The sequence below is a fragment of the Scyliorhinus canicula genome, chromosome 7, assembly GCF_902713615.1.
Source record: "Scyliorhinus canicula chromosome 7, sScyCan1.1, whole genome shotgun sequence".
Lineage (NCBI taxonomy): Eukaryota > Metazoa > Chordata > Chondrichthyes > Carcharhiniformes > Scyliorhinidae > Scyliorhinus > Scyliorhinus canicula.
This window is the reverse complement of record NC_052152.1, coordinates 18,076,881-18,092,258: the sequence shown is the minus strand read 5'-3', so window position 1 is coordinate 18,092,258 and position 15,378 is coordinate 18,076,881. Positions and strand designations below refer to the sequence as shown.

The following is a 15,378-nucleotide window of genomic DNA, read 5'->3' as shown; positions in this document are numbered from 1 at the left end:
CCAGCGCTTGTCACATCTGGAGTGACCCCACTATCTATCGGTACTCTGTATTTTTTGTGTCCTCCCAGGGAATGCCCTGGGGTTGCCACGTGCAGCGTCATTCCCTTCACTGAGGAGCTCCGACGAGCAGAGCTCCTCCTGGTGTCCCGATCTCTTGAACTCCCAACGCAGATTCTGGACCCCCCCCAATGCCCCAATTCACCTATAAGGGGGTCATTGAGCCCCCCCCCCATCTCATGTGGGCAAGGCACCCCCGACCAGATCCCGACATGGGCAAAATGCCAGCCTGTCACCTTGGCACACTGGCAGTGCCCGGCTGGCACCCAGGTGGTTCTGTCAGGGTGCCAGAGTGGCACAGCCTGGTTGCTTGGCTGGGTACCCGAGTGGTACCAGCAGTGCCAGGGTGCCACCCCACCTAGGGGGCCTCCGATCCCCCTTCAGGTACTGTTCTACCTGGTCCCCATTTGTGGGGCCCAGCACTGAACCCCAGCTGGGATTTCCACGGCAAGGCCGGTACATACTGGGTGGCCGTTCAATCTGGCAGCAATATGACTAAGTGGGTTCTTGAACTCACTTAGCTGTGCAAGACTGGGTCCTGCCCATTCTGGTTAGATCTCGGGAGGCGTAACGACTGCAATCCTGGGTGAGACCTGTCCCAAGACCCGCCGACTGCGTCCCACTCCGAGTCTATTCAATCCTCATATCCCAGGAATCAGATCTGTGAACCCTCATTGCACTCCTAAAGCATGTATTATTTAGTAATGAAACTAAAACTGAATACAGTACTCCAGTAGTGGCCTTACCAAAGTCCTAGTTAATTGTCATAAAGCCTATTTACTCATACGCCAATCCCTTTGTAATTAAGACTTTCATACCACTTGCTTTCCTAATTGCTTGCTGTCGTTGCAGGTTTGCATTCTTTGACTTGTGTTCAAGGATATCCAGGCCCCCCTGAATACCAACACATCACAGTCTCTCACCAGTTGAAAAAAGAATCTGCTTTTCCATTTTTCCTATTGAAGTTCATACCTTCATACTTCACTCCATGATATTCATTAACCATGACTTGCCCACTCATTTCGCCTGTATACACCCCTTTGCAGCTTCTTTGTATCCTCCTCACAGCTTACTTTCTCACCTAACTCTGTACCATATATTAGACCTGCTCCTAACAACTAAGTCAACGCTGAGGCAAAATTAAGCACTGATTCTTGAGGTTCATTATTACAACTTGTCAACCTGAAAATGACCCTACTCTCTGCTTTCTGTCTATTAATCAATCCTCAATCCGTGCTAATACCCTCAATTCCTTGAGCCCTAATCTTATGTGGTACATTATTGATTGTATTGTATTCACTGTTACCCCTTGCGTACTCTGGAAGTTACAACCTCAAAACAGATTTGTCAAAAAAGATTTCCCTTTCATAAATCTGTGTTGACACGGTCCAGTTCTATGACCTTCTAAGTGCCGTTACCAAGTCCTTTTTATGGATTGTAGCATTTGCCTTCCTATTGATGTTAGGCTAAGGTGCCTATAGTTCCTGTGTTCTTTCTTCCTCCTCTTTTGAATAGCGGCATTATATTTGTTACCTTTCAATCCACTGGGATTGCTCTAGAATCTAGGGAATTCTGGAAGATCAAAACCAGTGCTAACCACTGTAACCACCTCTTTTAAAACACTTTTCCAGGCGGTTTCTCCATGCTCTGTTTTCTGTGATCTTTGTAGTCTTATACTTTTTTTGGACACCAACTCTTCAAAGCATTAGTAAAGGTTCAATATATGCATAATAGTTTCATAAAATCGGATTTACAATGTAAGGGTGTTCTTAATCACCGTAAATAAGTTGCATGCATTTGCATGGTGTTTTTAGTGCATGGAGACGTAGCATCTCTAAAGCTGTGGCTACTTGCCAGCCTTGTTACCAGTTAATTACAGCTGCTTGTTATCTTTTAATAGACACCATCCATTCTGGACCAGCTGCTACACTTAATTCAATTCAGTCCAGCACCAGATATATCTCAACAATGGCCATCTACCTGAACAGTTCTAGGTTTGCACCTGGCTTCCCTTATGCAGAAATACTTCCATGCTGTATGTAATAGTCATTTTATCTTCAGTCTTACCGGTAATATACTCAGTATTCACATAACAAAAGGGGCCTCCAAGCCTTGCTCCATTATGGGTTGCATTTCCTCAAACTTTTCCCAATGTCCCACTGTGACGTCAACGGAAGGTGCACGGAAGCTCCAAAGAAAGCCATTTACACAATCTTCCCAGATTTTCCACGCGCCTTCCGCTGAAGTTGCAGCGGACGATTGGGAGAAACACGAGAGAAATCCAACCCCATGATCCCGCAGAAAAGAAATGGAGCCAGCCTATGTGGGTCTCTGACAGCATTGAGCTGCATGTCTGCTACAATCTATCAATCTCGGTAAAACTCTTGTGTGACTGTGCATGCTGTAAAGTTGTAGAATACTCTTCGCCAATTGGGTGGGAGAATCAGAGACCACTTGCATCCCAGGACCTCATTGAATCAGATCTCTGAGACAACTCTCTCTTCAACCTGCCAATGCGACCAACCGGAATCCAGCATCATTTCATCAGGGAACATTCAAACGCCTGGGAAATACCTCCTTGCAATGGTACTTCTGATTGGTTCGATCTTAAAAATGACTCATCGCGTTCTTCCATAAATTCGAGTATATATTTGATTATCATTTTAAGTTAGTGAACTTTGAAACTTTAGTCCAGATCATAACCAGTCACCACATAAAAACGTTCTCCTCATATATTCTCCATGATTCTTTTATCTGTTATTGGAAATCTCTGAGCATCCTGCCAGAGAAAACGTTTTATCCCTGTTGACTCTTTCAAAACTCTTCATGTACCTATTTGTTTTAGAAATGAATGATTATTAATGCAACTGAAATGAACAATCCTGGGGGTATGAATACATGACTGCAGAATATTACTCTGAGTGCCCCGCTCAGATACCTCAGAAATGGTTTGTGCTGGCTAATTTAAAAAAGGAAAAAACTTGTGTTTCCAGCAGCTCCTGCCCCGGTTATTAACTTGACTGTTTCCAACGTGACCACCACCAGCTTCCACCTAACGTGGACAACAGACACTTATGAAGAGCAGCTCTTTATTGCTCAGGTGGTGAAGGACGAAGTGGTGGTGAACGAAACCGAGACCATGGAACTGGAGTGGACAGTGTCGGATTTGGAGCCTGACACTGTGTATACCGTGAGTGTGTTCTCCAGAGCCTGTGAAGACGAGAGCCCTTCAGCTGAGCTGAGTGTAAAAACAGGTAACAGCACAGGTCTGGGAATCATTCATAGTGGCGGGCAGATCACTCCGTTTAACTGTGGCCAATTATGCGTGAAAGAACCCAAAGCTGTCTTTCCTGACAGTCAACATTTTTCACTTGACTTAACTATTGAAATCGAATTAATTTTTTAACTCTTCGTTTCAAACCGATTATTCTTATGGCAATGCTCCTCTTAGATTGAGTTCTTTGGCTGAACAACTTTTTTGTATGTTTGATCCCTATGACTTTGTTAGGAAGGTTCTAGAAGGTTGCCATTGAGTTCCCGCCCTCTAACACTTAACCTTCACACACCTGGACTTTTGAGGTTATGTCTCATTGAAGATATAATTTGGGAAGAATCATAGAAGCACAGAAGGCCCTTTTCTTTGAAAGAGTTATCCAATTAGTTCCGCTCGTCCCTTTCCTTTGGGAATGCTCACTTTACAGATACAGCACAAGGAGAAAGGGAATGGAGGCCATAGGGGTCAGGCTTCTGGATCCATTACTCAACATTGGCAGGTAGTAGGCCCTTTAAGGAAATATCTTCAAAAAAGGTTTCCTCCAGTATTTTTGGAAGAATTGTAATTGACTTTGCTCGGAGTAGCCAACAGGGGAAAACCTTCAGGAACCCATTGACAATGCTACCACAGTGCAACCACCCGGGGATTCTTTAAATTCACTAATCTGCCGGTCTGGGCCTCTGACTTTGAAACAAACATTGACGTGTTGGGGATAAAAACGGTCTGACTGATGAGTATGAGGGCAAGGTTAATCTGATGGGAGCCACTTGGAATCATCTGAATTATTTTTTGTTGGGCAAAGGAAGATGAGTGAATGGATTTCGTGCCCATCCTTTGAAATCTGGGAACACAGCGAAGCAGATTCTCGGGTTTGAAGTTTGAGCATAAAATCCACGAGTCGGATTTTCCGGTCCAGCAGTCAGGTTTTCCTGGGTGACGTGCCCTCGCTGGCAGTGGGATTTTCCATTCCCGCCACCTACCAATGGGATTTCCCATTGTGGCCACCCCGCGCTGTCGGGAAGCCAGTGGGTGTGGGTGGACTGCCAGCGGAACGGAGAATCCAGCCGGTGGAGAATCCAGCCCCACATTTTAAAAATGGAATTGTTTGCGGTTACTGAGTCAGGTAGCGCCTGCGAAAGGTGCTGGAATGTTTATTGGAAGTGTAACAGGAGCTTATAAGTGAAGACCAAAATGATCAAATACTCCATTAGGGCGGCAGGGTGGCACAGTGGTTAGCACTGCTGCCTCACAGCTCCAGGCTCCCGGGTTCAATTCCAGCCTCGGGTGACTGTCTACGTGGAGTTTGCACTTTCTCCCCGTACCTGCGTGGGTTTCCTCCGGGTGCTCCGGTTTCCAAACAGTCCAAAGATGGGCAGGTTAGGTGGACTGGCCATGATAAATTCCCCCTTAGCATCCAAACGGTTAGGTAGGGTTACTGGGTTACTAGGATGGGGTGGCGGCCTGGGCTTAAGTAGGGTGCTCTTTCCAAGGGGCAGTCTCGATGGGCCGAATGGCCTCCTTCTGCACTGTAAGTTCTATGATTCTATGAAATTCTGTGATTCGGCAGATTGACTTTTCTGCCAGTGGCAGTCTAGAGGAAACGGGATGGGGGATGTTGCAAGGTTATTGTTCCCAAAGGTGAGAACATCAAGTGGTCAGGTGAAAATGAATCTAAGTTGAATGGAACTTGATTAACTTTAAGAATCATAATTTTTTATCACTGGCCTAAAACCTTTGGAGTGGTCTGTGTAATCTTTGTTAATGAGTCAAATTTCCATTATCATTATTATTTTTTATATATGTCGGCCAGAGGGCTTGATGACAGGTCTCCTTTGCGGGACATTCATGTCAACATTGTAACCCATTGTAACCCACAATACATTTGCCTGTTTATTGTTGACAGAAACCATGATGGACGCTCTCAGTTATACACCCAGCCCCAGACAGTCAAGTACGGGGGTCGTCTCCACAATGACCATCTACCCGAACACTTCTGGATTCCCGATAGGCTTTGCCTATGCGGACGTGCCTCCATGCTGTATGTGACGATTGTAAACGTTTTGTCAATATTTCAACATTTGTCTTGTTGGTAGATAGTTTAGTCATCTTTGACCGGGAAGGTTAATGGGGGGGCCGGAATTTCACAATGGAATACTGGCCGAAATGTTCTGTCCTCTCTCCCGGCTGGGATTTTCCGGTGCCGTTGAAAGTGAACGGAGTTTTGGTGAAGATCCTTTCGATGGACTGTTGGAGAATAAACGTGATAGAAATGCAGCTTGAAGAGTAGAGCAAATGGGTCATAATGGATAAAGAACCTGTTTTACATCCAACTCTTATGTTCAGTACAATCAGGTTGCCAACTTGCTATCACCCTTTCTGTACTACAGCTCAAGCTGTTTTTTTTCGTCCCTCACGCTTCCAGAGAAATGGTTTAAAATGTTTTGAAACATTTCAATTTATGCTAACAATTGACAAGGCTGCTTTTGAGAAGGTGAAGTAATTTTTCTATTGAGGGCATTAACTAGACACAATTTGCATTTTAAAGAATTCTCAAGAAGCACTGAATTAACAGCACGCTGCGTGCAATTTGAGCTGGACTGTTTTTGTCAGCAGATATTATGGAATTATCCTGTGTCAAACATTAGCCAGTCATGCATGTACTGCAGTTGCAAGCTCCAGCCACTCGGTAGTGCTGTGATAAAAGTTTCCAACCACCATTTTATGTTTCCACCTTTCAAGTCTTTTATTGGCCAATTTTGACTCCGTTTTTGTTGATTTATTTGACCCATCAATCCTTTCTCACCTGGACCGTTTGCTCATTTTTCTGGGCACTGAATTAGTGTTGTGGTTGGCTCCAGACAGAGCCTGTCGTCTCGCAGCCCGCCCCACCCAAAAGCACCCTCGTTATCAGTAGTTGAACATTGAACCTATTGCCCTGTGTGATGAATGGTTACAGTATTACTGTACCCTTATCATCATGTAAGGTGATGTCCCCTTTAAGACCGGGCTTGGAACCCTGGGGGACTCCGCCTCCGGCTCCGCCCACCAGGGAGCCGTATATAAGGGGCCGCTCTGTAGACGGCACCAGTAAGCACCTGTCTCAGCATCAGGCTACTTCTTAGCTTATTAAAGCCTTCTTTACTGTTCTACTCTCTAGCGTCGTTATTGAGGGTACTACAATCTGGGTCTCATGTTCCTCCATGACCCTGACCAACCTCATGACCTTCATCCTTTCCTACCTCCCCCCACTCTCCAGCCCCCAATATCGGACCCCATACTTACTTCCATTTCCCCTTTGGAACTTGCCACTGAGTGATCCCTCTTTGCATAAATTAAATTGAACGGTTTACAAGCACTTAGTGATCGTATTATACATACATTTAAAGGTTTAATTCTGTAATAAAGTGTCTGAGCAAAATAAGGACTTTTTAACCATATTAATCATTAACAAATTTTTCTCAACTGAAATTTCACTTGAGTCCAGGAGGCACATTAGAGTTTTTTGACGAGTAGTATTTATTTCTACTTGTGACCCCCATTGCCAACTCGATCACTGGAATCTCCTCCAGCCCCACACTCTGTGATACATCTGCGCTCCTCTAATTTTGGCTTCTTGAGAATCCCCAATTTTAATTATCTCCATAATTAGGGTCCCCTTTTGGGCACGTTTGGCGGGGTGTTTCCAGAACGACCCTGCTATTGAACGGGGCTCTGCTTCTTTCTCGGTTCTTGGCAATGACGTTCCACTGAGGCCGCACTTAGACCCATTTCTTGTACGAACGGGCTCAGCTTGTCAGTGCAGGAAGAGACCTGGGCGCCATTTCGCAATCTCTGGACCCCCCCACCGCAGCCTCTGGACCCTCCCAACGCCCCAACTTAACAACTAGGGTGTCCTCGGGTCTCCTGTACCCATCTCACATGGGTAGGGCATCCCCCGGCTCGATCCTCGGCACGGCCAATGTGCCACACCCAGGCAGTGCCCCAGCCAGTCCGGCTGTGCCATCTGGGCACACTGGATGTCAGAGGGTGGCACTGCCAGGGTAGTGCTGTCAGGGTGCCAGGCTAGCAGTGCCACGGTGCTCAGATGGCATTGGGGGTGCCAATATACCACCCTGCCCAGAGACCAATCACCGGGGACCCCCAATTGTCTGGGAGAACCCCCCCCCCCCCTAATGGCTGTTATGCCTGATACATGTTTGTGGAAATCAGTGCTGAACGGCATCTCGGGATGGTCACCGAGAACGTTTACTTGAATATGCAAATATGGATCACGCCCAGTGGGTGTAAGATCCAGATCGCGACGTCCCCCGAGATCCCGTTAGACCTCCAGAGATGTAACGGACATTGTAAATCCTGCAAGAAGCCTCTCGCAAGATTTAACGGGCTCGCCGCGTCCCGAGTCTGGTGCAATGGCGCCGGTAGTTCATGCCCTTGGAAATAGGAGCAGGAGTAGCTCATTTGGCCCTTGAGCCTGCTCTGCCATTCCAATACGATCATGGCTGATCCTCCATCTTCATGACATACTCCCGCACATACGCAATTTCACATTCTGTTGGAAAATGCCAGATGTGAAGCGGCTTGCGACATTTTCCTACATTAAGGGTGCTGCATAAATACAGATGTTGACAGGCATATCATGTACTTTCTTGTAATGACTGACCTTTATCTTTTCAGCAACTCCTTCGCCCATTATAAACTTGACAGTTTTCAATATTACTACCAAGAGCTTTCACATTAGTTGGACCACAGATAACTACGAGGAGCAGATGTTTATTGTCCAGCTGTTGCAGAATGACAGTGTTGTGAAAGAGGCAGAAACATTGGAGCTGGCATTGACGGTGTCAGGATTGGAGCCTGGGACTGAGTACACCGTGAGCGTTGCCTCAAGGTCCTGTGATCAAGAAGGCACAGCCGCAGAGCTGAACGTTAAAACAGGTAACAGTTCTGATTGGCATGACCTAGCCCTACCTTGGTGTTAGTTGCCACAAAATCAGCAGACTCCCTCCCGCAACATCCTCAGGGCAGTTCACAAGTGAAATTGAAAAGTTTTAACTCGGGGAGCGTTCTTCTGAATTTGAAGCTGAGGTGGGCGAGAATGATTGTCATACTGGGAAATGGTTGATCTTGAGTCCTTGGTCCTGACGTTTGGAGGGACAACACAAGAAAATCTTCCTTTTCCTCACCAACTCCTCAGCAAATTCACAAGAGAATTTAGGAGCCGAAAGGCTGAGGTATCTGACTAGGTGTTCTTGCACAATGCATTTATAGGGTTGGGTGGGGAACTATCAACTTTAGTAGCTGATTGGCCTGGTTTTCCATTAAGTCAGCCGACAGATCGTAAGATCATAAGAGATAGGAGTAGAAGGAGGCCATTCGGCCCCTCAGGCCTGCTCTTCATTCAATAAGCTCATGCTGGTCTGATTATGACCCCCAACTCCACTTCTTTGCTCATAACCCTTGTACGTTAAATAGGAAGAAAGCCAGCAAGGTGTATCTTGGGGTGGCGACTTGCTGTTGTCTCTCAAGTAGATGGACCTTCCACCTCTTCCTGTCTTATGCTCCTGCTGGAGTTGTAAGTCCCACTCAATTATGTTGAAATTAAAAAAAGAGTGTGGAGGTTTTGTGACGGACTGGTAGCATCCCTACCTCTGAGCTCTGGGTTCGAGACCCACCCCAGGATTTGATGGCCAAGAAACGTGCGTTCACAACGCAGTCAAACAGGATGAGTGTGTAAACCTGCAAATCCTTCCATCACACCAATGGTTGGCGGGGAGAGCGGGAGAGACTCCTGGTCAGCCATGCTTGATGTGGAATGGCGCCCCTCAAGCTATGAGCCTTTGGCGACAGACTAGTGACCTGTTTCGGGAATTGCTCACAATGGAGATGGATGAAAGTCTACCCTTGTGCACCACAAAGTGTGGGAAGACAGTGAGAAACGAAAAGGTAGTTGTCGCCTAAGATTAAACAAAATCTGAAGAAAGCAAGCCACAGGGATCAATATACAACAGGTACAGCATAGAATAGTCGTCAACACAAGAATGGGAAAAAATAAAATGGGATGAATCAGGAACAAAATCCCGAACATATTCCCTTCACGGACATAGGACCCATCTGCAGCAAAACAAGATACAGGCAACAGGATAGGCCCACATCATGCCCATAGTTTCAAAACAGAATGACAGAAGGAACAAAGACAATATCCTGAGAACCCCAGCAATAAACGGGAATCTGACTAACACTCACTGCGCAAATTAAACTCTCCTCCAGGCCCAGCCTGAACAAATCTCCATAAAATAAGAAGCGTCCCGACAACAAGGGGAGCAACAGGATGTCAACTGAAGTACAGAACCCGGTGCAATAAAATCTATAACCCAGCTGGTCCTCCTCAACCACACCCAGCCTCGGGCACTTCCCCACTGAACAGCACGGAACAGCAACATCTCTCACCCAGCTGGAAGAGGGAAAACCAAACCCTCAAGGAAAAGAAACACCCAAATTGGCCGAGGATCTATCACCAACTCTATAAAGGATTAACCGAGCCCTCCTCGGTGTGCGCCGGGATTCATTTCCGACGAACAGTGCCCTCAAATAACACACAGTCTGCCTGGGCCTGAAAAAGGAAAGGAAAGTACGCTGAGCAAAAACCCCTCAAAAATTAGCTCTCACTGGAGGGGCCTTCCTTCAACATAATGAGGACAGAACTAATCTGACCAACTCTAACCCCCCACCCCTTCCCCGCTCCATCTGTTCATCCTCCTCCTCTCCCCAGGATGTGTTAGGTTAAAGATAATTTGCACAAATCATGAATTCAACATTCAGCATAGCATGAAACAAACTTATTAAATCAGGATAATCAGCGGTGCAGGACATAACACCCATATTATTCGCTTCCCTCGAAGCAAATAAATTGACATCAACAGACAACAACGTAATTATCAGGGAGCGAAGTTCAGGATAACAACTGAGATGTGAGGCAGTTATCAGGTTCAAAGCTTCTCTACTGGAGCACGCAGAAAGCCCAAATCAAGGACAAAGCACTCTTCAGGATCCTCCAAGGGGTCCAACGATCGAAGCACAAAACCTCATTGCTTCCACCATGCAGTCTCACCCGGGCGGCCAACAACCCAGGCTCGAAGGCCAACCCAACCCCAGGCTCGGAGACAGGATTAAACGTGCTCCCTCAATCCACCAAGGACAGTGCTCTGTTACAAGAACCTCCTCGGTGCGCCTCCAACAACTTCATAAAAATGTATCTCAACTCTTGAAATTGGGCTTTGATGACCTGCACTGCAGAGCCGAGACACTCGGACCTATCAACATCATTGCCAGCAGCCACATCCATTGGAACGCTGTCAAGGCAGGAAGCTTTGCCAAAAAAGCAGCTGCGCCACTAAGGAGCAGGTCCCACCCCAGGTCCTCCCAGCCGCCACGAATCAACGTGGATTTAGCATTTTGTCTTGACTCAATAGTACTGTAAGATTGGACCAATAAATCTCGGGACATAGTTTTTACTACGTACGCCAAGAAAAGACAAAAGAAATGTGCAAACGGAAAGAATAATGGGTTAAAAGACGAGCAGAGAGGGAACTTGCAAAAACGCAGCAGTTCCTGTGCTCACAACATGTACCCCCACCTTTGCTGCATTACTGGGATGGCACAATGGCTCAGTGGGTTAGCCCTGCTGCCTATGGCGCTGAGGACCTGGGTTTGATCCCGCCCCCGGGTCACTGCCCGTGAGGAGTTTGCACATTCTCCCCGTGTTTGTGTGGGTTTCATTCCCACAACCCAAAGATGTGCAGGGTAGGTGGATTGGCCACGCTAAATTGCCCCTTAATTGGAAAAAATGAATTGGGTAACCTAAATTTTAAAAATAATCAACACGACACTGTCTATATTAAAGCGGGAATTGGAGCAATTTGATATAAGCACATTAAACCTTGATAAGAGAATGTGGCTGAGAGTATTTTCTACCCTACCCATATCTGCCCATAGCTAATAATAATAAAACTACCTCTTTCAGCAGAAACCAGAGACACGAGGGAAAAACGATCTGCCATGGACTTTATATCTTCGATGACTATCTACCTCAAGAGACCTGGATTCTCAGAGAACGTCCCACATTTTGATGTCGCTCCATGCAGTATGTATATTTATTGTCCCTTCTCAACATTCAGTCTCTGTTACGTGACGTTGTACTTTTAGATTCTTGGCTGAGTGTCCAGTTATGAAGGCCTTTGCATGACAGTGAGGTTGTTGATCATCTATGTGACATAAGATCATGATTGGGGAGAGGGTGTGAAAGCTGGACAATTCACTGAGAAAAGCAGATGCCCATTTGGGAGTAAATAATTATTTATCTGGCAGAATTTAATTTGGTGGTAGGGGCCATTTAATTGGACAGCGTTCCCACCGCCTCCCATCTCTGCTCCGATTAAGCCCGTGACAGACAGGCTCATTATCGGCCGAGCTTCCCTGCTGCAATGAGGCCCTTAAATGGACAATTGACGCTCACCTATTCGCCCAGTGCTGAGTGGGGTACTCACCATGTGGGGAGCCTGAAAGGAAAACTGTTTGGGGTTGCTTGCAGGCTGTGGTGAATGTATTATACTAATAATCCACCAGTGTATTTGTATCTGTGCTGTTGCACTTGGATTTGTATCTGTGCTGTGCTGTTGCCTTTGTGGGCTTCTCCTATGGGCCATTGTATGGCACTATCCATAGGGGAACATGTTGGGGCATGTATGGGCTCCACCCATGGCTCCTCCCCTTGAAGGGAGGTATAAAGAGCAGTCGACCTGTCGGCAGTTCTCTGTATTGGTTCAGTCGCAGGCAGGCACTGTTCTAAGTTGATTAAAGCCACGGTTTACTTCTACTCATGTCTCGAGTGAATTGATGGCCGCATCGCTATGTGGGTGTGTGCCGTGTCCTAGAGAACTCAGTGCCTGCTCAAATGATCAGCCATCGAAACATCGGGGGTGAGGGGGGGGGGGGGGGGTGGGGTGCACTGTGCTGAAACCACCCTCCCCACTCTTGCTGCTTGGCACCCTCGACGCCCCACTCCAACAGACCTCCCGCCATCACTCACCTGTGCCCTCTTTGCTTGACGATCCTGGGCTGCAAGTGGGTGCATTATCAATAGCAGCCACCGCCTTCCCAGTGGCACTGAAGAGCAATGAAGAGCTGCCTACCTCTGCTTGACTGGTAGATCTCATCAACCGAGGAATCCGCCCCCTCCATGTTGCAGGCTGGAGGGATGTCAATGAGGAAGGAAAATGCACCATGGTTACTATCACAGGAGACTATCATTCCCCATGTCATTATGGCCAACCTTCCCTCTGACATAAACCTGAACTCATTCGGAACTCTGCAGCTTGTGCTTCATTCACCCTGTACTCGTAAATGGCGCCCTGTTCAGCAGCACCTTGATTGTTAAATCAACCTTGGAATACTTACTCCCCATGGCCTTGCCCTCCCTGGGCTGAATTAAGCTCCCGTTGGTGGTTTCAGTGGTGGGTGGGGGGGTGGGGGGGAATTCAGCAGGAGGCCAGTAAATCGGTTTTACATCAGTGTGCCGTTCCAGTGGGAATTTCCGCTGATGTCCGCCATGGCATATCGGGAAAACCTTTCGGAGGCTGGCCTGAAACTCATTTGCCTCTTGCTGACGGGGTGCAGATGTAGGCCCAACCACCCACGCCCGATTCTCCGTGTCGCCAATGGGTAACAGCGCCGGTGCAAAACATGTAGAAAAAATGTGGCGTTCAGATGTCGGGATTCACAGGCAGGCAATGAAGGTTTGAAATGAAGGCAAGAGGGATTAGAAGAGAAGGAGACTCTTCAAGGAGGAGGTAGTAGAGGAGCAAAAGGGGAGACCGATACATGACATGATTCTCAGGGCCCGCACACTGCCAACATTTACGCCCAATAAATTGATGTCCAAATTCATTCACAGCAAAGAGGATAAACAAATAGTAGAACTCGCAGATAGGTTTGCCATAATATACAGAGTAGAGAAAGGCTTGCATTTCTCCAGCGCTATTCACCAACACCTCCCAAAGAGCTTCATAAAATAGAAAGTACTTTTGAAGTTTATGGGTAGGTTTTCCAATCCTGCTTGCCTTGGCAATCGTGGTGGGACGGACCGACAGTTTGATGGGTAATTGAAAGGACTGTTGACCTCGGGCGTGAATTTCTGGTTCTGGGGCGGGTACGACTGGAAAATCCTGCTCGCGTTAACTGTTGTCAAAGGAAATAAGGCAGCCAATGTACACATAGTAAGACCCCACAAACAGCAATGTGATAATGACCAATTGGTCAGTTTTAGGAACAGTGGATAATGGACTGCAGAAGAAGAGGCTTTGGTTTCACGTCTTGTCCAAATTGATGGCACCCCTGACAGTGCAGCACTCCCTCAGTCCTGCCTAGATCTGGTACTGGGGTCTCTGAAATGGGATGTAAACTCACAAACATTTGACTCAGAACCATAGACTACAATCTGTACAGTGTGTGGTGAATGAGATTCACACGGTATTATAAGTTACCAATGTCACTCTGTTCCCAGTATATATATGTACTGATATTGTAAGTGCAGTTGCACTACCTGACCACCAGGGGAGTAGCTCTGGGAGTACTCGAGAGTTTGTACTGGGCACCCCCCTTGGCTCTGCCCAGAACTCCTCCCCCTGGAGCTGCTGTATAAAGATCCGTGCCACAGAGTCAGCCAGCCAGTTCACCGAAAGTTCAACGGCTAAAAGGCTGGCTCTGTTGTAAGTATATTAAAACCGCAATTCCAATCCTACAAGCACGTGTCCGTAGAATTGATGGTTCCATCACAGTGCAGAAAGAGATTATGCGAGGCATCGAGCCTGCACCGACCCTCTGAAAGACCACCCCACTTAGGCCCACTCACCTGCCCTATCCACCGCGCCCCTTAACCCCACATAACTTGCACATCTTCAGACACTAAGGGGCAATTTAGCATGGCCAATCCACTTAACCTGCGCATCTTTGGACTTGTGGGAGGAAACTGGAGGAAACGCACTCAGACACGGGGAGAACGTACAAACTCTACACAGACAGCCACCCAAGGTTGGAATTGAACCTGGATCCCTAGCGCTGTGATACAGCAACGTTAACCACTGTGCCACCGTGTTGCAAGAGAAACAAGAGAGTGCTACCAACTGAACCTCAGCCGATATTTATGTAGGGCTTAAAAATGCCCGGTTATAACCATGTACTAAAACTCAATGTAAAACTAGTGTATGAAACAAGGTACTCGCAGAATTGATTGGTTGTGACTCTTCTCTGGAGTTTCATTTCTCTTTTTATAATGGCTCAATGAATTACCTTTTGGAGCTCATTTCTTGTAAAGTGTCTCTTTCATTGCAAGTCTATTTTAAATGGGTCAGTGACCACTTTCAAATAAAAGAACAAAGAGAACAAAGAAAATTACAGCACAGGAACAGGCCCTTCGGCCCTCCCAGCCTGCGCCGATCCAGATCCCTATCAAAACATGTCCCCTATTTTCCAAGGTCTACTTCCCTCTGTTCCCCGCCCGTTCATATATCTGTCCAGATGCATCTTAAATGATGCTATCGTGCCCGCCTCTACCACCTCCGCTGGCAAAGCATTCCAGGCACCCACCACCCACTGCGTAAAAAACTTTCTACGCACATCTCCCTTAAACTTTCCCCCTCTCACCTTGAAAATTTCCCCCTCTCACCTTGAATGGTGCACAAGTCTTAGCCAATGGGCCTCCAGAGGAGATTAGGTCGCAAAGTCGCTCAAATTAGAAAGAAAACTCTTCTACAAATGATGGTTATCACTGTAGCACCAGTGTTGCCATTAAGGACATGATGTGGAGATGCCGGCGTTGGACTGGGGTGAGCACAGTAAGAAGTCTTACAACACCAGGTTAAAGTCCAACATGTTTGTTTCAAACACTAGCTTTCGGAGCACTGCTCACCTGAGGAAGGAGCAGTGCTCCGAAAACTAGTGTTTGAAACAAAAATGTTGGACTTTAACCTGGTGTTATAAGACGTCTTACTGTG

The 15,378-nt window shown here is 46.9% G+C and overlaps 1 protein-coding gene across 1 annotated transcript in view; it reads left to right on the top strand.

Moving 5' to 3' along the window:
• Window positions 1-15,378, top strand: part of LOC119968652 (uromodulin-like 1) — a 102,640-nt gene that overhangs the window by 48,236 nt on the left and 39,026 nt on the right. Inside the window, exons 13-16 of the mRNA XM_038801272.1 lie at window positions 3,051-3,311; window positions 5,235-5,369; window positions 8,006-8,266; window positions 11,352-11,471. Of these exons, the coding sequence (XP_038657200.1) occupies window positions 3,051-3,311; window positions 5,235-5,369; window positions 8,006-8,266; window positions 11,352-11,471 (777 nt within the window). The remainder of the gene's footprint in view (window positions 1-3,050; window positions 3,312-5,234; window positions 5,370-8,005; window positions 8,267-11,351; window positions 11,472-15,378) is intronic.